Consider the following 20211-nt stretch of genomic DNA (forward strand, 5'->3'; position numbering starts at 1 on the left):
AGTACCAATGATATGTGTGTATAAACAAAAAATGTTTATTTAACCTAAACTGGTATAATATATTTTTTAAAGTTTTGTTGGCTGCTTATTGCTTACCCCAGGATTTGGATCCAGAGAATGAAAACATATAAACTATAAGATGATGAACATATGTTAATAAAAAGGATATGAAACGTCCCCTCCCAGGATCTTCCTTATGATGTATTATAACTAATTAGAGGCCACTTCTGATGTTTGGGTCATGTGGGGCGGTAGGGTAAATAGTCACGTGGAGAGAGTCAAGCTGTTGTCACATGGTTAGTGTTTTATGCTTGACTGGAGGGAGGGGTCGGACACTTAGGCAGGAAAAAGGAGCCCGGTTTTGTGCTTTTTAATGTGACATTCTAAAAGCTAACGGGAACGTCTACACTTTCCAGTTAGAATGGAAATTCCAGCCATAAATTTGAAGGTAAGCGCGAAGGTGCGAATTTAATGACAACGAAAGCAACTAGATTTGGCGTTACAGTTTCTTATGAAAGTGATCAACTTTGTGAAAGTTTTTACGCACCGTATACGCAATGAGAACATTATGACAGCAATTAAAAGCAGTGTGTCGTGTGTCTTTCATCGTTGTTAGCTAACATGTATGTCGTCGTAGGCTACATGGCGAATTACCGATAGCACTAACAAGACAAGCTATTAACAAGATATAGGCTGTCCGATATTCTAAGATAGTGGTAGACTCGTACTTTCTCGTATCTTGTAACGATAACTTCAGAGATATCGTTTATCACGTGTTTATGTTAACTGTTAATTTTTTATAACGACTATTGGTAGTTACTAGCCTTCAATTTCGAAAGTGCCTACGTTAATTGCTGTAGAGTTGTTCCTCTACTGGATTGCGAAAGTGAGACAAGTGTGATGGGAGGGTGATGTGTTTGCGTTTCTCCCCGCAGGCCATAGTGCTAGTCCACTGGCTGCTGACCATCTGGTGAGTCGGTTTGGATATTGTGTTTTTCTCCGCACACCTGAGGAATTTCTCGAGTTGTCCACTCCAGAGCCTCTTTTAGCCGAGCTGTGAACTGGCAATGAAGAGGGGGCGGGGGATCGGAGATGTGTGCTTTCTGTTTCAGACAGGGACACTGTTTTGCACAATGCTTGGGTACTGATGATAATGCACGTTTAAAAGACCAATCATGCATTGTTAAATCAGGAAGCATCATTTAATGCCATTCCTCTACAAAGCTCACAAGATCTTTGCAGGTTAACTGACTTGAACCTTCCTGAATACAGTACCAATTTAGACAGTTCTCATTATCATAATTTTTTTCATGTGTGTGCGTGTGTGTGCTTGTGTGTGTATGTTTGTGCACTTCTCAGGGGCTGTATGGCTTCGCTGCCAGCCTCTTATGCTTGGGGGAACTTCACAATCCTTGCTGTGGGCGTGTGGGCCATCGCACAGAGGGACTCCATTGATGCTGTGCTAATGGTGAGCAGAACCACACCACCTTTCCTAGTCATGTGTCAAACACCTGAAGCACTTGTATACCCTGTGCGAATGCACCGAGCAACTGTGTTGTGAACAGAATACGGATGTGGAGAAAATGCCCCTCTATGGCTACGTCAATGTCGAAATTAAAACAAAAAATATGTTTCTGAAAGTGACAAAAAGGGAGCTGTGTTATTTATATGTACCCTGATTAGAAGTCATCTGGAATGTAGGAACAGATGTGAATACCTCTCTCCCACTTGACCCCTGAGGAGCCGTATACAGCTCAAGGACTTTCTTGCTCTTTCAAAACCTTATTTAATTTGTAATCTCTGATGCTGCATTCTTCCACACTCTTTTATGTCTCTTAAGCTGGGTCATTGGGGAAAACAGTTCAGTGTACCAGAATATTTCACCCATAGGCCTGATTGGAAATTAAGTCCAAAATGTGATCAATGTAGTTCTGAAGCTCAGGCTGAGAATGTTACCTCTTGTCATCCCCCCTAGCTTGTACATTTCTGATTTTTGAAAACAGACCTGGTTTAGCCGTGTTTTTCACTCTGTTGATTTTTTTCATCCCCATTCCTCCCCACCTTATTTTCCAGCTCCTGATTGGGATGATTGTGACCATGGTGACGGACATGGTTCACATAGGGCTTTTCTACCCAGTGGGCGATTCCTTGCCAGAGCGTGCCCGGGACACATTCCACTTCAGCGTGGGAATGGCCATCCTCAGTCTCCTGCTCAAACCCGTGTCCTGCTTCTTTGTCTATCAAATGTACCGTGAGAGGGGCGGGGACTACAATGTCAACTTTGGTGAGTGGACGTCCTGAGGGAGAAGTGGAAGGTTAAATTGGCGGAACTAGGGCTTTATTCGCAAAACCAAGTGGAAGTGAAAGAATCCCTGGCACTTTTTCATATCCCTTCTCCTGCTGTCACAGTGTTATTTCATGGATATAGGAGGGTAATATTTGAAGATCTGACAGGGATAATATTTTCACTTGTTGCCTGTGTTGCGGGGGGGGGGGGGCTGTGGCAGAGCCTCTGCTTTTATGTGTGATAAAGGATAGAACTCAAGCTGAGAGTCTCTGTGCTAACCACACACTCATATCACAAGAGACCCAGCTAATCTAGTTAAAGCGGTGGTCACAAGACAAGCACTCTCAGAAGCGGGGAAACCACTGTGGAACATTCAAACTGCTAGCTGAGAATTCTTTACTGCAGTATATACAAAGTATTTTCAGAAGTTTCCTTTGTGTTTCTCTAATGCACTGATAAAAACTGATTGCTAAAACATAAATTATTATGTTAACATTATTTTTTGGCATCAGTTTTTAAGACCAGAGAGGAATTAAGTTGTTTAGTTTCCAAGATTGCAACCCAGCTAACACTATACATGTGAAGAATGTTGTGAAACATTCTGGTTAGATCCTAATTTGGTTGTGAGATAAGATGAAGAAACAGTCCCCTAACACTACTAGAATGCATTTAGTCTTACAAGCAAGTTTTGAGAGAAGTCACAGTAAAATGTTCCAGGCATGTTGCATGCAAACTAACTGATAACATTCTTTAATGGTTATCTTTTATTAATGAAGATACATTGTGGAGCCTCCCCATGGGCTGCACCACATAGTCTCCCCATGGGCTGCACCACACAGTCTCCCCATGGGCTGCACCACATAGTCTCCCCATGGGCTGCACCACATAGTCTCCCCATGGGCTGCACCACACAGTCTCCCCATGGGCTGCACCACATAGTCTCCCCATGGGCTGCACCACACAGTCTCCCTATGGGCTGCACCACACAGTCTCCCTATGGGCTGCACCACACAGTCTCCCCATGGGCTGCACCACACAGCCTCCCCATGGGCTGCACCACATAGTCTCCCCATGGGCTGCACCACACAGCCTCCCCATGGGCTGCACCACATAGTCTCCCTATGGGCTGCACCACACAGTCTCCCCATGGGCTGCACCACACAGCCTCCCCATGGGCTGCACCACATAGTCTCCCTATGGGCTGCACCACACAGTCTCCCCATGGGCTGCACCACACAGTCTCCCCATGGGCTGCACCACACAGCCTCCCCATGGGCTGCACCACATAGTCTCCCCATGGGCTGCACCACACAGTTTCCCTGTCAGTATCCAAGAATGGCCTGTGTGTCAGGCACATCTGTGTGATCTTTATACAAGTGACAAATCTCTTTCGAAACATCCTTATTGAAACCTTCATGGTTCTTTTCGGTGAGTGCAAAATTTCTTTTTGGATACCTTTGTAATGAAGTATTTAAAAAAAAAAAAAATCAATTTGGTCTTATTTTTTCCCCTCTTGGAAGTATCTCTTTACATTAACAGAACATAGACAGAGATAATTTTGAAACTAGTTATTTTTCAGCATTGTTTATTTTGCATGTTTATTTCTTTCACATAATCTGGAGGAATGGCAGTTGTTTACATTGAGTGCACAGTGCTCTCATTTGGGATAAACATAAACATGCTTTGGTTTCACCCAAGAGAGTGTTATAATGGTGCATGCAGCTGTGTTGCGTCAGATGCTTTATTGTAACAGGCCTTTCATACTCATTTGAACTTGCAGTGAGATGTTAGCTGGTCTTGATCTCATGTCCCCCTTACATGATTATATCCTGGTTTGTCTCCCCCTCCTCTGCAATTTTCCTGTGTCTTTTCTGTGTCCCCTCTGCCTGTGATTTGACTCTGTTTTTCTCCTGTATTTCTCTTGTTTGGCCACCTGTGTCCTTGTGTTTTGAACCCCAGACTTGGAGACCTCATTGGACAGTCGCTGCACCACGGACAGTTGTGACAGTGCCTTGCTTGGTCGGCGCTACTGAACCCCCCACTCCCTCCTCCCCCCCGCTCCTTTCTCTCATCTCTTCATTCAAAGCGCTGTCCTCAGATGACCTGAGTTCGGCCTTCCCAACTGTCAGCCCTACTGTATTTATCAAGTCAGGATTGCCCAAACACACCCTCAGTCCTCCTCGAATCAGAATGAGGGGGCACCTGTGTTCTCATTGGAACTTTCTTGGTCCTTTCTCCTTCCCTCCTCCAATCACAATGCAGGACCTTCCCCTGAATCCCTCCTATATCTGTCATCCTCAGTCATTCCGTCACATTAAAATCACCTTTTCCTGTGTTTGTACCTGTTTAATACATGTTGTGTGTATAGATTTCTTTTCCTAGCTGTTGATGTCTGCTGCTGTCTCAGATGTTCCTTTTTTATCTGTGTGTTTGCATGATTGTATGTGCATTTGTGATGTTATTCTGTATGGTATAGAAGAAATAAGATTATTTAAATCTGCAAGTATTTTATCACTGTCTGGCATGTGTGAGGAAAAGCCATTTAAGAAGCAAAATTCTTATTTATTTTAGTGATTAATACCACAAAATATAAATTGCACAATTTCTCTCAGTTTTAATGCAAAGTGTGTACTGTATCTCACTGGACAGACAGAATTGATTCCCTTTTTTAGTATTATGCATTGCATAGGTGATGTAGATGGATTGTTTTTTTGCTCTGAAAATAATGAAGGGAATAATTATATGATGTGGTGCTCACTTAAGAAATGCTTGTTTTTTATATTGTTTGGTATTGTGTTTTTTACATTTACTTATTACTGTGTGTTTATAATAAGAATAGTAATTTTTTTTAGAATATACATTTTTAAATGGTTTAGTTTTAATAAATTATATTCGGGAAAATCAACAACATGATCTGTGCCTTAGTGTCCTTAAAATGCCTAAACTGAATTGGACAGGCCTCCTTTTGGTATAAGCCACTGCTAGTACTTACTGACTGTGTTGGTTTCCTCAAAATAAGCTGCAAATTTGTCAGAATTTGCTCTGCACTCAGGTTTCACTGGTTTTGACTAATAACCATTGTTTTGAATAGAAATGGATGGTGTTAGTGCATGAACCAAAATAATTCAGCAATTACAGTGTATTTATTAAAGACTTACACTCACTGTTTTTCAGTATAGAGGCAGATTTTAATTCAAACATTTCAGCATCCTGTTTGATCAATGAAATGGTGGTGTATTCTGATGGTGATCTTCTATTCTCTTACTCTGAAACAATCACAGGTATACAGGTTAAACTGAGATGATTTGCCAGTCAGAGTCTCTATTTCACATTGGCTATTTACAAGTACGTTGCAGTACTATTGTTAGAAAATGTAATAGCTATATACATTTTAAATGGTTGCTCTCTTTTTTCAGCCTTTTAGGTTAAAGACAGGTTTGTGGAGTAGATTAATTCAGTAACTGCACTGTTCCCCTTAATTAAACCAGTATGGTCAAACATTTAAATCCTGAGCTTATCTTTAAGGAAGAATGTTTATTGCTGAGCTTTTATGAATGTAGCTACAGGAAGTGTACTCCCTGTAGAGAAGGAAGAGGCATTGAGGTTCTTTCCTGTGCCTTTTCTTGTCTGCACATTTGTTTCTTTTTAGTACCATTCATAAAATATATTGAATTACCTTGGTCTTCATTGCTTTTGAAGATTACTTCCCCCCTCTTAGGATTAGCAGGATGCTTTGTGATGATATTGCAGCAAGGTTTCATTGATTAGTTGGACAAAAGTACTCTAAAGATGGTCTTAGTGACCAGCCTTGTAAAGTCTAGATGTCAAGGCTGAAGTGCTGCTGCGTGTGTGCATGTGTGTGTGCGTGTGTGTGTGTGTGTGCATGTGTGTGTAAGTGTATTTGTGTGTGTGTGTGTGTGCGTGTGTATGTGCATGTGTGCATGTGTATGTATGCGTGTGTGTGTGTGTGTGCTCGTGTGCGTGACATGTGTCTGTATCACATGCACTAAGCCTGTAGCAGTTGGCTGACTGTGCCCTGTTTTTGTTTTCGTGCAGGCTTCCCCACTGTTACCCGCAACCGAGACTCTTACCAGTCCATCGACCAGCAGGATCAGTCCAGCAGCCCAAGCACGGCATACGGGCAAGCGGGGGACCCCAAATCTGGGCCACGTTCCTACTGAGAGAGACATGGCGGAGCATGTTGGGGCTAGCTGGGGCTAGCACTTCCACACCACTATTTGTAGCTTGGGGAAATCTTAAACATTCCCTTGTTGCTGCATATAAGCATATCTGTTATGCATTTTTTGCCTGTTATGTTATCCCCTAATCTTTAGTGCTATTTTGTGTAGTGGCCATTTTTCCTTCTTTTCCTCTTCAGCCTGCCTCAGCCTGTTCCTATTGAGAGACATAGGAGAGCATGTTGGAGCTAGTTGAGGGCCTTTTGTGGGTAGGCTGAGGTGACAACAGGTTTTTCGGGAGATAGGCGGGGGGGGGGGAGGGGGGCAGGGTGTGAAAAGGTGTTTTGTGCATTTCCTGAAATCAGCGTCTTACTTCAAGCTTGAAAACAGGTGAGACGTTAAAAAAAAAGCTGTATTTTCTCTGAATGTTTCATTCAGTTCAAAGAATGTCATACATGGACATATGTGCTTTATGTGCTCAGAGCTCTGACTAATGACATGGTCCAAAATGCATCAGCAGGTTCTGGTTCAATAAACTATTGGGAACCCAAGGGAGTGGCATATCAGTACTAACAACATTTTTATCGCTAACACTGGATTGTATTAATATTTATATTCGAGTGTTTAGTGTTAAAGGTAGCTTTGACTTAAAAAATATTAAACTGTATTTTAAGCAGTTTGGTGTTGATAACTATTCAGCTGAAGTGGTGATACAGTTGGTAAACAAATGTTGGTAATTGTTGAGCGCTTATTAGCAGACTGCTGTTTGTTTGCCATTTTCAGTGTGGATTTCAGAGGAGGAAATGGTTTGGGTTTGTGCAGTACTCAGAAAAGTGTGGTGATTCACACACCAAAGTATCTCCCATGTCCTAACTGTAGCATATGAGCTTGTGCCATGCCCGTACTGCAGGATAAGGGAATATGTGCTCCTACTGTAGCATATGAATCATCCTAATATCCAACTTCAGGATTTAGGAACACTTTTCATAGCCTTACTGTAGCACACAGGAATCTGCATTCCACCCACTGCAGTGTAACCCCTGCAACACCCCTATCATAGCAATTACACATTTATTCTATGCCCTTGTGGTGTGGGGATGGCTGGTTTAAGCAGCCACACCTGCCCTGGGTCAAGCTAATTAGACCTGGCCAATTGGATAATTGGTTAAGAATTAGATAATTGGCCAGGCTAATTGGACCCAGGAACAGGAGTGGCTGCACCTGTGCATAGTGAGGTAATCACTGCGCACAGGTTAAATCTGCCATCCCCACCCACACAAGGGAGCCTCTGTCATGACAGCGTTTTTACATCTGCTCCTTGGCAGTAACATCTTGCCAAACCCTTGCAAATAAATCTGGACTGCTTGAACATCTTCTCCCTGTGTCTCTGTGCTGGAGGGCCCCTAGGAAAGCCACTTCGGTGGCCTGTGGCAGGCGTGTTTGCCACAGCCCTTATTATTACAGCATAGTGGAAATTTTGCCATATGCTTATTATAGCACATCCATGCCCCCAATGTCGCATAAGGGAATATCAACTAAATCCCTGTTGTAGCATGTAGGAATCTCCTGTGCTAATCTCCTATTGCACCATGTAGGAATCTCTGTCATGCCCCTATTATAACATACATCTGTGCCGCAGTCTTTATAGCACATCCACCACTGTGTGTAACTTGTAGAAATTTTAAACATTCCCTTATTGTTACACATGAGAATATCTGTCATGCCCCTAATCTTTAGTGCTGTCTTTGTGTTGTGGGCATTTTTATATCTTGAAAGTCTTTCTTCTTTAGCCTCATGCCGCTGCCGCTTTATTTGTGAATATTTATACTTGTACAGATTTGTCAACAGGGTTTGGCTCGAGGTGGAATGAAGTTACTGGCCGTTTGGCTCACTCGGCCCTGACTGGACTTTAATTGAGTGACATGGCAGAGACAGGGTCTCACACTTGCTTCAGTGAGATAATGTTAGGCCTTCAGACGCAGTTTAACTCGCACTGGTTTTCACCAGATCCGGGTGGCGGAACACGTGACAGAGTTTCTGTGAAGTTTTTGTCTTTTGAGCTGCAGTATTTGTCCCTATGGTTTTTTTAGGAGTTGTCTATTTTTAGCTTAAACTAAAGTCGATTAAAGTGAATCCAAAAAAATGTATTAGAAGTGAAGAATGAGCTACAGAACCACGTGGTCTTCTTTAAGCAGAGAAGAGTTTTTGCAGCTGTCTTCATGGAATTTGTTATCATTGCTTTAGAAGAATACGCCTTCAGTTTGTACTGCTTAAGACAGTCATACGGAGGGTACAATCTCTTACTGAAGTGGCTCTGATCTTTATTAATCTCTATTTCCCAATTTTATGTCCTCATTTTTTTGTTTGCGTATTGCATGTCACTATGCTTCAGATCAAGGATAGTGAAGATTTTTGCTGTTTACTTATGTGTAACTGAATAAAAAGTGTGTATTGCTAATATAATTAAGAGGTGTGTAACTGCTGTGTGTGTAGATTTTTATAATCACCCACTCAGGAATCCTAGGAAAACCTGTTGGGTTTTTTTTTTTTTTTTTACGTTGATGACTGCTTATCATTGTGATTGTTATAGTAGTTCAACAGAGATCACCCTGGTTCTGCAGAGGCAAGCAACCCTGGTACTGGACTGTAGCAGTTTCTCCACTAATGGTTAGGTCTTGAAACTGAATGGAGATAAAGCTTGGGAGGTCTATACGTAAACTAAAGCTAAACTCTGGAGACCACTGAGTTTTCTAAATTAACCTCTGTCCAATGTCTGTAGTGAATCAGCATGAGTGTTTCTGCTCCTTTTTCTATGGTGGCATCAGTGTCTGATTCTCACAGTTGTGCTAGCGAGCTGGCCGTCTTGCGGTTGACTAGAATGAAAATAGTATCAAAATGGTTTATGAAAAACAATGTGGTAACTCCGCCTTGAGCCATGTGGTCTGTGTTTGGCTCAGGGCCCAAAGTTCAAAGTTTTGAGTTTAAAGAGCTCACTGTTGGCCTCACTCACAGGCCCACAAGCCTTAAAAAAGACAGTGGGAAAGGTACCTGTGGGTGAGTTCTGAAGAGCTGCATTTCTGTTGAGTTCTGATATTGGGAAGGGGGCTATTGTCTCTGGTAACAGTCCAAGGGGGCCACAGTGTCTGCAGGACTTTCTAAAGCTGGTCATGGGGTACAACACTTGAGACCTGGGTACTAAAACCTGGGTACTATAAGAGTGCTAACATTTTATAAAGAACTTGAAAAGAACTTTTCTCTAAGATATAAGGAGTCTCTAAGATATCTGCACTGTTTCTTTTTACTGCTTTTTTGTCACATCAGTTGGAATTGGCAGTTCAGTAGGTGCCTGGCCAACCCTGTTTGATTCTGTAAAACTCATGCAGACAATGAGAAATGCTGTGTACGATTGTGCAAAGCCTGGAGCCATATGGAAAGTCTGCAGCCTTGCAACATGCAAGGTTTTCTTACCATTGGATGATTGTTTGATAGGTATGCCATGATAAAATATATTTATTGTTTTCACACTTGAAGCAGAACTGAGAATCACTGCTGCTTTGAACTTATTGGTACTGGCCTGCAGGGTTAAACTCACCAGCTGGATTGTACATTCTAATTATCTCTTGTTACTTTCTTTAGTTTGTGTTGCGAGAGGTTCAATTTAGAGAAGAGCAGCAGGTTTACCTGAACAGGCCATCACATACATTGTAATGCCGTGAAGAAGATTCCACAGACTTCCAAGGATGCAATATGTTTAACCACAATGATATTACTATACCAACTGCTAATGTATTTAGCACCTATGGTACTAAAACAAGTTCTGGGCACATGCTTTGTTACAATCCCTGTGGGGAAGTAAAACAATGAATGTATCAACTACACTGGATCACTGAGTAGCATTATTCCAAATTAAATATGTGCTGCTTTCATAATTAAATGTTCTGTGACTCCACCCGTATGTTCCTGCCTGATCTGAAATAAATTAACCTGCTGGTCGAACTGGCATTTCATTATTTATTGCCTTTCTGTTGTTCAAGGGCATCACAGGTCAATCAATGGGGAAATAAACCATTCAAGTAGAGTATTGATTATTGTTCAGAGACTGCCCCTAAGTGTCCTTTAATGTGTGGAGCAGGTGTCCTGTAATGCATCACGTGCGGTTTGACCATTCAGTGCATGCGTTTGCCCTTGGGAGCCTGGCTGCTCTGCTGTATAACTCAGGTGTCTTCTCTTCCGCTCTCATCTTCTACCCCCACTATTAGCTTCTTCTCCTTTCTCCTCTTGCTCAATACACAAAAAAATGAATCAGTGCTTGAGATGTGCCCTGCCTTCATGTCTATAAGAAATATGAGAGCTTTCCATTTTCAGTTCTAATGTGGATTTTGAGGTTTGTTAGAAGTTGACCAGTTCATTATCCTTTTTGTGCTGTATTTGCCAGTGAGCTTTCTATATTAGTTTGGTCTGTTCTGTTAGATGAGTGTCTGTGCTGTATTTTTATTGTGTTGCCATGCTGTAGTGTCATTTGACAGACACACCTTGTCTCTTCTGCTCCATTTCCTGATCACTAAGCAATGTAAAAATCAGAACATGAATTTTGTGTCATTCTAATACCAGAGTGCTTTAAATAAAAGTCAAAGTAGAAAAAAGATACATTTTCTGATGTACCTGGAATAATCTCCACACCTAACATAAGGAACTTCTGTTTACAGAGGAACTTCTGAAATTCTGCTCTGTAGAGTTTCCAACACTGGGTTGATATTGGACACTAAAACTGTAACCCACCTGTTCTGACTCCTGGTCTTTAGAGTGAGGAAATGCTTGTATGTTCCCTCTCTCTTTAACATGGCAAATCTCCCCTGTAAAATACTTGAGAGATCACAAAGGGTTTTTCTTGAAAGTCATGGTTGATATAGTACAATAGTGTTTTGAACTCTGCAGCAAATTGGGCAAAATCAAGAAACTGAAAACAAGAAATTATGACATCGCTGACTAAATTGTGATGTACTACATCCCTGCATGGTTTCTTCTGACTCTTCTTACTTACCAGAAACGATTCCAGTGTAATTAATCTTTGGTCTCATCAGGCTGCTATGCTGTGGCAGAATAGTCAGTGAGTGGGGTGCCTGAGTGTTCTTAGAGAATCTATCTTAGGAGAAGAGAAGCATTGGTGTTTTAGAATTGTAATCACCTGATATCTCCTCCACACACATTTCAGACAGTCTCTCGCTTTCTCTCTCACCTCTCTTTCACTCGCTCCCTCCTTCCATGTGATGAACTCCCCAGTGAAATCATGCAGGGTGTATAATGAGCATGGATTGAGGTCAAGGAGGAGAGGCCAGGCTACAGAGCAAATTGATTAACCACAGACACAAGGTCTCTTACCTGTATCTCATCTTGCAAGCCTGACTTGTCTTCATCGGCTACGTCGCTGGGTCCTGGGTCCTAGGGAAATATTTTATTGTTAAGTTATTGAATTCCAGAGTATTCTAAAGATGAATAGTATGTGTATGCATTGATCTCCATAATGTTTCGGGAATTTTTATTGATTTGGCTCTGTGCTCTGTACTTTAACCACATATGACCTGTTTGATTACAAATTTAAAATTGTGGAGTACAGAGACAAATTTAAAAAAAGCCTTTATCCCAAAAAATTCTGGAGCTCACTGTATGTAATATATGTTTTCAATTTAAAGGTTATCAATTTTTGAGATTATTGAATTGATATACTATTTCATATTTTAAAATATAATTCCCATTCAATGTTGTTAAGCAACCATTGTCCATTTGTTTAAAATTTAGTAAAGCTGCTCCAGAGATTAAAGTGTTTTTTGATTCTTTGTTGTAAATCTTATTGAAGTAAGATTTCATATTATTGCGTGTTCCGTGATGTCAGTTTTCATACTTCTCCCACTTTTTCTCCAAATCTGAAATGCCCAGTTGCATTTACTAGCTGTGCTTATTGCTTCAACCACCACTATTAATTTGGGAGTGTACAGAAGCACACACTCTGCTATGAAATGTGATGTCAAACCTTCACTTATTTTTCCACCACAGCCCACAAACATATATGCTCCCTGAATTAGCAGACTGGGCACCCAGTTGACCAGTGGGGGCTCGGTAGTGAGTGACGATGAACAGTCATCTAGGCCAAATGAGTCCTTCCCTCCTTGGGCAAAAACAACCGCAAATTGTGCATTGTCCTTTGGAGCTGAAGACCACAATAGATTTGATACCAAACCATGAAACACATCCACACACTGGGACGGTGCCCTAACAGGATGTGCCACTCAGCACTCCCATATTTTCACTTTCAATGCTAGATTCTGTGACTGCTGTACCAACTTAACAGGTGAAATCACAGCACACGTACATGTACAAGTGCCTTGTAAAATTGGAGAGTGCATTACATTTACAGTAGTTTAGGTGTTGAATAACCATTTTTGAGCTATATTGTGGAATATCCATCAATTTTTCACTGGCAACTATTTCTAACGGTTGACTAAAATTACCACTACTGTAATAAACTATCCCTCTGCTGTTTAATTGCAATCAATGATGAGTTTCAGTGGAACAGGGCTCATTGACCTCCAGGCATGTTTCATTAGGATTCTCTGTCTGCTTCAGATTTACTCAGTCATGGCTGAGCATGTATGCCTCGTAGAGAATTTGCCTCCGAAGATTGGTTTGAAAAATTGCAGAGCTCAGTAGATATTCTGCTGGCATAACCATCACTTTACTGTCTGTTCTAATTATGAGTCTGAGCTCCAAGCTGCTAGGATACTTCAGCAAACACTGAAATAATTCAGTTGTATAGTGGGTGACAATGACAGGGTATGGCAAAGCTGAAATGGGATGTGATTCTCATGCAGTAATTCAGAAGAAATCTGTTACCTGTGTTAACTATTAAAACACACTTTATATAGCTTTATTACTTGCTTGTACACATACAGCAGATATGTTACAATCCAACATAACAGGGAAATGTAGACAGGGAGAATTTTAGGAATATCTACGATGTATATTTTGGATTTATGTGCCTCCAGTGATGTCATTTATGTCATTAAAAATCCTTATACATTTTTGAGGAGGAGAAGACTGGTGCCAAGAGCAAGGCTCAAATGCAGGCATCCCTAGACCCTAAACACAGCGGCTTCAGTGGTGACAGCAGGGACCCGGAGGTAGAGGAAAACATGGCTCGCTGCCTAGACCAGCAGTTTTTAAACTATGGGTCTGGAACCAAAATGGAGCATACAGTACAAGGTGGGTTTATAGTCCATTAGGCTATGCTAGTATGTGTATTGGAAGGGTCCCTACATGGTAATAAACTTCTATTTTGAGTCCTGTCTTAAAAAAGTTTGTCCCATGACTACATTTAAAAAAACTGTACTTGAGGCTAAAAAAGGAAATGTGTTGCACTCATTTCTTTTAATACAACAGTCATTTCAACATATCTTACCAGCAACTATCACTGCAACAATATGATGAGAATGTGACACTTGCAACACAGTGGTTACAGTCCAGCCCAACCAGCCCACACCAACCCCCTGCGAGGTCTGATGGCAGGATTGATAGTTTCATGTCACAGCCAGGGGAAGAGAGGAAGCAGTAGGTCAGCCCCAGAGGAACACTCTTAAGCCAGCTTGACTTGTTCCTTTTTTCCCACGATTTTGTACTTTCAGGGTTGAGTCTGAAAGGAACCGTCCATGTGGTACAAGTACTCGAGAAGCCCCTGGCTCCATTAACACCTCTGCTCCTCTCCACTGTCACGCCCAACACAACCATGCCAGTGACCTTCGCCAGGACAGCAGCTGTGTTAAATGTGATGGCTTGGAGAGTGGGAGTTATAATTTTATTTCATGAAACACAGTATAAAAAGGGTGCATGGTACTGAGAGGAGATCTGAGAGCATAACACGTGATGTTTGACCTTTTGACCCATTTTTGCTCCCCCTCCACAGATTATGGCCCTGGTGATGGCCAGGGTGGCAGTGTAGCATAATGACTAAGGAACTGGTCACAGGTTGAATGCCCGGGCAGGACACTGCCGTTGTACCCTTGAGCAAGCCGTTGTACGTAACCTGCATTGCTTCAGTATATATCCAGCTGTCTAAATGGATGCAATGTAAATGTAAATTGTGTAAGTAAATTGTGTAAGGGGTGATGGGGGTGGGGGGTCTGGAGGAGCAGTCCCATGTCACACAGCTGATCAACAGTGACTTTTTCTCCACAGGAGTGCGAAATCATCACCCCTCCTCTCTGAGCAGTGTGTGGTGTGATGGGCCATTGCATACATATTGATTACCAGGGTAAAATTAAGAGTAATTCATGTCCATTTACGAAATGGACATGTAAACACCCTGGTGGAACATATTTGTTTTGGGAATTGTGATTTGGGTACCTACGTAAGCTGGAGCTGTTAGTCGAGAGAGCTAATACAGTGATCTGTGAGTAGTGAAAACAACTGAGAAGCTCACCCAAACTGCCATGCGCAGGAAACCTGGGTCTGGGTTTTCATTATACTATGTGTATACCATCTGCACCAAATTAAACCAGGAACAGTTCAACTCAAGTCTATTCAAAGCTTACCAAACAAAAGAGAGTTGTTTCCCATCAAGTAAAATAATGCTATTGAATTACTCATAGTAAATGATGTCTGCACTTGGGAAAATAGAATAAATACATGTGAATACGAAGAAAGAACAAGAAATGTATTTGTGAAAAAGGAGCAAGAGAAAGCATTCATTGAGAGGAAAAGAAGGGGAAAAACCCTTTGTCCATTCATGAGTATAGTGCTGGGCCTGACTCTAGCAAATGATCCTGAAGAAGAGAGAAGACAAGGATATTTAAATTGCACCTTCAAAAACGGAGAAATGAGTAAAGAAGTTCTGGATACAGAGGTGAGGAAGGCCTTCAGTTCACAAACATGTTCTCCATTGCCCTATGGGTTTGGCAATGCATCAGATATGGCATTCATTATCCAATGGCGGTCTAGCTGAAATCCTCCTTTGAATAGCAGCATGACTCACCAGGAAAGTTCTCACAGACTAGTTCGACAGAATGGTAGTGTGTCCTTTTATTCATTGTAATGCATAGTTTGTTCTTGTCTTGTTTGTGGAACAACATTATCATTTTCTGTTTATTTATTTATTAATATTTGAATGCACTTGCTTATGCGTATAGCCCCCTCTCGAGGCTAAGGCACACTGGCCTCCTGAAGGGCAATGAGCAGATACAGAAGTGACTGCGAACCTATAACCTATTGCGTATTTACCTACGGAGGTTTATTTATTTATTTTTTATTTTTTTATTTTTTTTTTTTTACATTGGCCCAGTACGAATTAATATTTGTAATGGAGTGTGTATACTTATCTGTTTGTTCGTTCTAATAAAAATGGTAACTATACTGACTTGTTTATTTGTTTATTCGAATACATTGTTTTAAGAGTTTCATAATTAATCATACTGAGCGGATATCAATGTACGCTGAACATATTATCAGCTAATTCTCTGTTTATCACAGATTTGTGTTCTTTCATTATGACTGCCATTCACCAGAGGGAGACAAATATTTATTCCAATTCCTTTTTTTCCGCAGCATCTTTAGAGGTTTTGAGCGTGTCGCATATATCTATGGTGGTCGCATTGAGAAACCTCGCGATGTTCAGAGAGACCGCACTTTCCAACATGGCAGGTAGTAAGACCGTGTTAGAGGGGCGAGTTAGTATAAAAAGCTTCATTTTGGGATTCTGTGTTATTTTAATTCCCATTATTTCATCGCTGACGTCCCACGTTTCCTGGGTATCAGACTATCTAACCGGTGCAGGGGGCAAAGTGACTATTGCTGTATATCTGGTGGTGATTAACAGCTTCTTGCTTGTCGTGTACAAAGGACCTATTTATAAGGTAAAGATAAACACTCGTGCTTACCGCACTCTTCTGTCATTATAACATGCTGTGTAGTGATTAGTTACTGCTCTGTCGTTTGACCAGACATCAACGGCGGCACCTGTGGCTAACATAATGTAGCATATTTCAAGTCAGTTATATTAACGTTGGCTATATCTGGTTAGCCGGAATGGGTCTGTCTCTGAAAAACTCAGATGTCTGTTGCTCTAAATAACTCATGATAGTTCGCAAAACATGCTTTCACTGCGTAGAAGATTTACATTTTGCGTTCATTTGCTAAGAAATTCATTTGCAAATTTTTTTTTCCTCTTCCGGATTTGCTAAAGTAGCACAATTCTTCAGTCAGCAGGTAGAACTAATTATGAAACTGAGATCAGTTAGCTGAGTTCATGGATAACATTTGGCAGGACTTTTACTTTCTGACCCCAGGACTTTCCATCTCTGAAGCATAAAGTTATTTACCTTGTAGATGTCGACATTGCTTGCTCTTACCTAATGACAGCTTAATAATGCCATTATGCAAATTAATGTAGCTAATTGTCCGACTTAGCTTCAAGTTGTGAAATAAAATGTTTACATGAAGTATGTAATTCGGTGAATGACTGAAAGGAAGGGAGTAACGGATTAGGTTCACTGTCTTTCATTAAATGGACAAGAAAGTTTATTTCTGACCTGCTTTCTGATAAAGTGGTTACACTTCTTTTAATTTATTATCTGCACTAAGCGAACATCTTGTTTGCAAGCTACTGTAGTTAGTAAAGAGTTTTACCTGTCCTTCCAGATTACCCAAAACTGTTAGGGAACAATGTCTTACTGTCAGATTTTATCATTGTTCTCTCTCTTCCCCTACCCTTCTCCCTCTCTCACTGCCCCTCTCTGTTCTCTCAGGTTGCTGTGCGGGCTTGTTTTCTTGGCTTTACCTTTGGCTGTGGTCTGCTGATCAGTTTGAGTCAGACAACATGGACACACTTTGGCTGGTAAACTCTTCAAATTAATACTTTATGCATTGTACAGATGCATTTTGCCATTGAAATTAATTCATGTTAAAGTTAATGTAGGAAGGTCAAACAACGACTTGTAAACTTTAAAATTTAGGGCTGTCCTTTCATCCCTTCTTGTGCTTACTGTGAGCTGGACGATATTTATGTGACTTCATGTCTTTGGTTAAACGTGGTGTCAGACACTTATGGTTTTATTGTGTTTGTGTTTACTTGCAGGTACATGTGCTCCTTGTCCTTCTTCCACTACTCTGAATACTTGGTGACGGCCATGATTAACCCCCAAAGCCTGTCCTTAGACTCTTTCCTCCTCAACCACAGCCTGGAGTACAATGTGGCTGCTCTGTCCTCATGGCTGGAGTTTACTGTGGAGGTGCTTCTGGTCCCAGGTCTGTCCTCTGCTGAGTGTGGTGTTCAGTGTGTGTGTATCCACAGTTATGCTTCGTCTATCGGTGCCCTGTTAAATTTTACGTGGTGTTGATCTTAATGCCCTTGTTTGTATCCCATTTATGCCTGCTCTGTCTCTGCCTGTTTGGTCAGTCAACATAATCAGCAAGGAATATGCCCTAATAGAGACTGTCCATCAGTTCTCTTCGACCTGAGTACAGTGTTTACTCTTTTGGTCTTTTGGTTTTTCCCTTTTTGTTAAATCCACACTTGTGTCATTTTTGATTCTGATCAAACTTAAAAAAAGACATATTTAAAAGTCATCCCAGGGCATTCTTTGCATTACTTGTCTTCCCTGTTGTTTTAACACTGCTTGCTGTGTGCGTACGTGTGTAAGAAGGCAAGAGTGAGTACAGTGTAGTGTGCGCTGTGTGTAGAGAGTGACGTCGAGCCTGTCTATGTGTGTAATGTGGAGAGAGCGAGTGTGCGCGCTGCGTGTAAAGCCTGACATCAAGCCTGTCTCCCTCCATGCCTCAGAGCTGAAGCAGTGGCGCTGGCTCAGTCTGATGGGGTTGCTGATGGTGGTGTGTGGGGAGTGCCTGAGGAAGTCTGCCATGCTGACCGCTGGCTCCAACTTCAACCACATCGTCCAGAACGAGAAGGCCCAGAGCCATGTGCTGGTGACCACTGGGGTGTACTCCTGCTTCAGGCACCCCTCCTATGTGGGCTGGTTCTACTGGAGCATCGGCACGCAGGTACCGGCATCTAGTTTTTTTACACGTCTCGGAGAAACAAATAAAAATAAAAAGCAGGCACGTGTGTAAATGAGTATACAGATGAACATACTGTTCTGTTGTTACAGAGATATCTAAAGGTAGTTTGTAATCCAGGCTATTGTGTTTATTAATTCTTAATGTGTCTTTGATCTCATTTAGAAATCTCAGCCATTCCTCACTTATGTTTCACTTGCCTCAGCCTGGTCTCTGTCATTCAAAGCATTATTGTGTGTGTGTGTGTATGTGCGTGCATGCGTGTGTGTGTGTTCGTTTGTTTGTGTGTCCATCTGTTTGTTTGTGTGTGCGCATGTGTGTGTTTGTTTGTGTGTGTGTGTGTGTTTGTTTGTTTGTTTGTTTGTTTGTTTGCAGGTGGTGCTCTGTAACCCTGTGTGCGTGCTGGGCTACACGTTGGCCAGCTGGCGCTTTTTCCGGGAGCGCATTGAGGAGGAGGAGATGTCGCTCATTCTCTTTTTTGGACCAGAGTACTTGGAGTACAAGCAAAAGGTGCCTACAGGCCTGCCCTTCATCCAGGGCATGTGTTTGGAGCCCTAAACTGACTGCAGGGGAAGTGAAAAAGAAATGATAATATATTTGAATAAACATGCCAAAGCCTCCTCAGGCCGGCTCTGAGTTGGGGGCAGCTGGCAGTCTAGTGACACTGTGGCTCTGCCCCCTGGCTGCATGGAGGTCCCAGTGCCTGCGCCAGGCAACCAGAGACACTGATACGCTGAGCACTGTAGAGCCCCCCAGCAGAAGTGCCCATACCTCCCAGCGTCTCCCCGCAAACCCTCAACCAGCGACTTTCTCTTCCTGCTTCTTTACAATTTTTGTTGATTCCCTGTGCATCTCTTGAATTTCTTGATTGTTTTTTTTTTGCGTTCTGTTAGTTACTGATGAGTGAGTTTGAGAGCAAGAGGGCTTTTTGTTCCTGGAGAGGAACCTGTGCCTGTGAATTGGATTTGAGTCACATGAAACTGTATGAAGCCGGTTTATGATCAGATACCTCTGGCTGGAAATCAGTGTTTGTTGAGAGTTGGGACAAATATTTTCCACGGTCACAAATGATAAATGTTTGTTTGTAGGAATGCTGCGGGGTTGTTAGTGGTAATTTGTGAAGGTATACCAAGATTTTACCGTAATTGCTTTGGCACATGTTACCAGTGAGTGGATCTGGAATAATTGTGCAGATTATATAAAGTTGCACTCTCCACAGTGTTTGATTGAAAAGTGGAACCTGGCTATAGCTAAGAAAATCTGTGTTTGTGGCGCAAATGCAAGGAGCCGTTGGCTGTTTTTCCATGTAGCAGAAGCTGGTACCAAGTTGTTTTGCGTGCTTAAATGTTACGCTCTAAATGCACACCGTGAGTTTATTTTATTTTTTTCACACCAATACTGTGCAAATTTTTGCCACTTACTGTAAATAATGCAATGGTCTTGAGGAGGAGAAAAAGATGTACAATGTCCATTACTACTTGTAAAATGACACCTCAAATGTCTCAGACTGGGTCTAAACAGTGGGCATCACCATTTCCTGACTCCTTGTGTGAGCTCTAAACTTTTACACAATTAATGGGCATTATTCCACACTCTTCTCTATGTTCTCTCTGTGTCACAAAGATTTTTAAGTTTGAAACTTTATTTATGGTTTTGTTTTACATTTTTATTGATTTTTTTTATTTTTTT

The 20211-nt window shown here is 41.7% G+C and overlaps 2 protein-coding genes across 3 annotated transcripts; both read left to right on the forward strand.

The window, feature by feature from the left end:
• Positions 1-291: 291 nt before the first annotated feature.
• Positions 292-7141, forward strand: LOC118211131 (type-1 angiotensin II receptor-associated protein-like). 2 transcript variants are annotated; one of them, XM_035388011.1, is made up of 5 exons: positions 292-448; positions 936-970; positions 1360-1468; positions 2074-2284; positions 4247-5452. In XM_035388011.1, exons 1-5 carry the CDS (start codon positions 422-424, stop codon positions 4318-4320), a joined length of 456 nt encoding a protein of 151 aa, XP_035243902.1. In that variant the 5' UTR covers positions 292-421; the 3' UTR covers positions 4321-5452. The 2 variants fall into 2 exon arrangements, with proteins under 2 accessions (XP_035243902.1, XP_035243901.1); XM_035388010.1 differs by lacking the exon at positions 4247-5452 and adding an exon at positions 6344-7141 and having other exon boundaries at positions 293-448.
• Positions 7142-16086: 8945 nt separating this feature from the next.
• On the forward strand, positions 16087-19273 carry LOC118211252 (protein-S-isoprenylcysteine O-methyltransferase-like). Its single transcript, XM_035388321.1, has 5 exons — positions 16087-16364; positions 17256-17344; positions 17585-17754; positions 18290-18507; positions 18898-19273. The coding sequence occupies exons 1-5, from the start codon at positions 16092-16094 to the stop codon at positions 19078-19080; spliced, it is 933 nt and encodes a 310-aa protein (XP_035244212.1). The 5' UTR covers positions 16087-16091; the 3' UTR covers positions 19081-19273.
• Positions 19274-20211: the final 938 nt, after the last annotated feature.

The sequence above is a fragment of the Anguilla anguilla genome, chromosome 13 (genome assembly GCF_013347855.1).
Source record: "Anguilla anguilla isolate fAngAng1 chromosome 13, fAngAng1.pri, whole genome shotgun sequence".
In the NCBI taxonomy this organism is placed as follows: Eukaryota; Metazoa; Chordata; class Actinopteri; order Anguilliformes; family Anguillidae; genus Anguilla; species Anguilla anguilla.

Excerpts from the sequence above, each read along its gene's own strand:
- LOC118211131 (XM_035388010.1), top strand. The coding sequence starts at position 422 with ATGGAAATTCCAGCCATAAATTTGAAG. Across the intron at positions 971-1,359 it reads CACTGGCTGCTGACCATCTG|GGGCTGTATGGCTTCGCTGC; the intron begins GTGAGTCGGTTT and ends TGCACTTCTCAG. Across the intron at positions 1,469-2,073 it reads CCATTGATGCTGTGCTAATG|CTCCTGATTGGGATGATTGT; the intron begins GTGAGCAGAACC and ends CTTATTTTCCAG.
- LOC118211252 (XM_035388321.1), top strand. The coding sequence starts at position 16,092 with ATGGTGGTCGCATTGAGAAACCTCGCGATGTTCAGAGAGACCGCACTT. Across the intron at positions 16,365-17,255 it reads ACAAAGGACCTATTTATAAG|GTTGCTGTGCGGGCTTGTTT; the intron begins GTAAAGATAAAC and ends CTGTTCTCTCAG. Across the intron at positions 18,508-18,897 it reads ACTGGAGCATCGGCACGCAG|GTGGTGCTCTGTAACCCTGT; the intron begins GTACCGGCATCT and ends GTTTGTTTGCAG.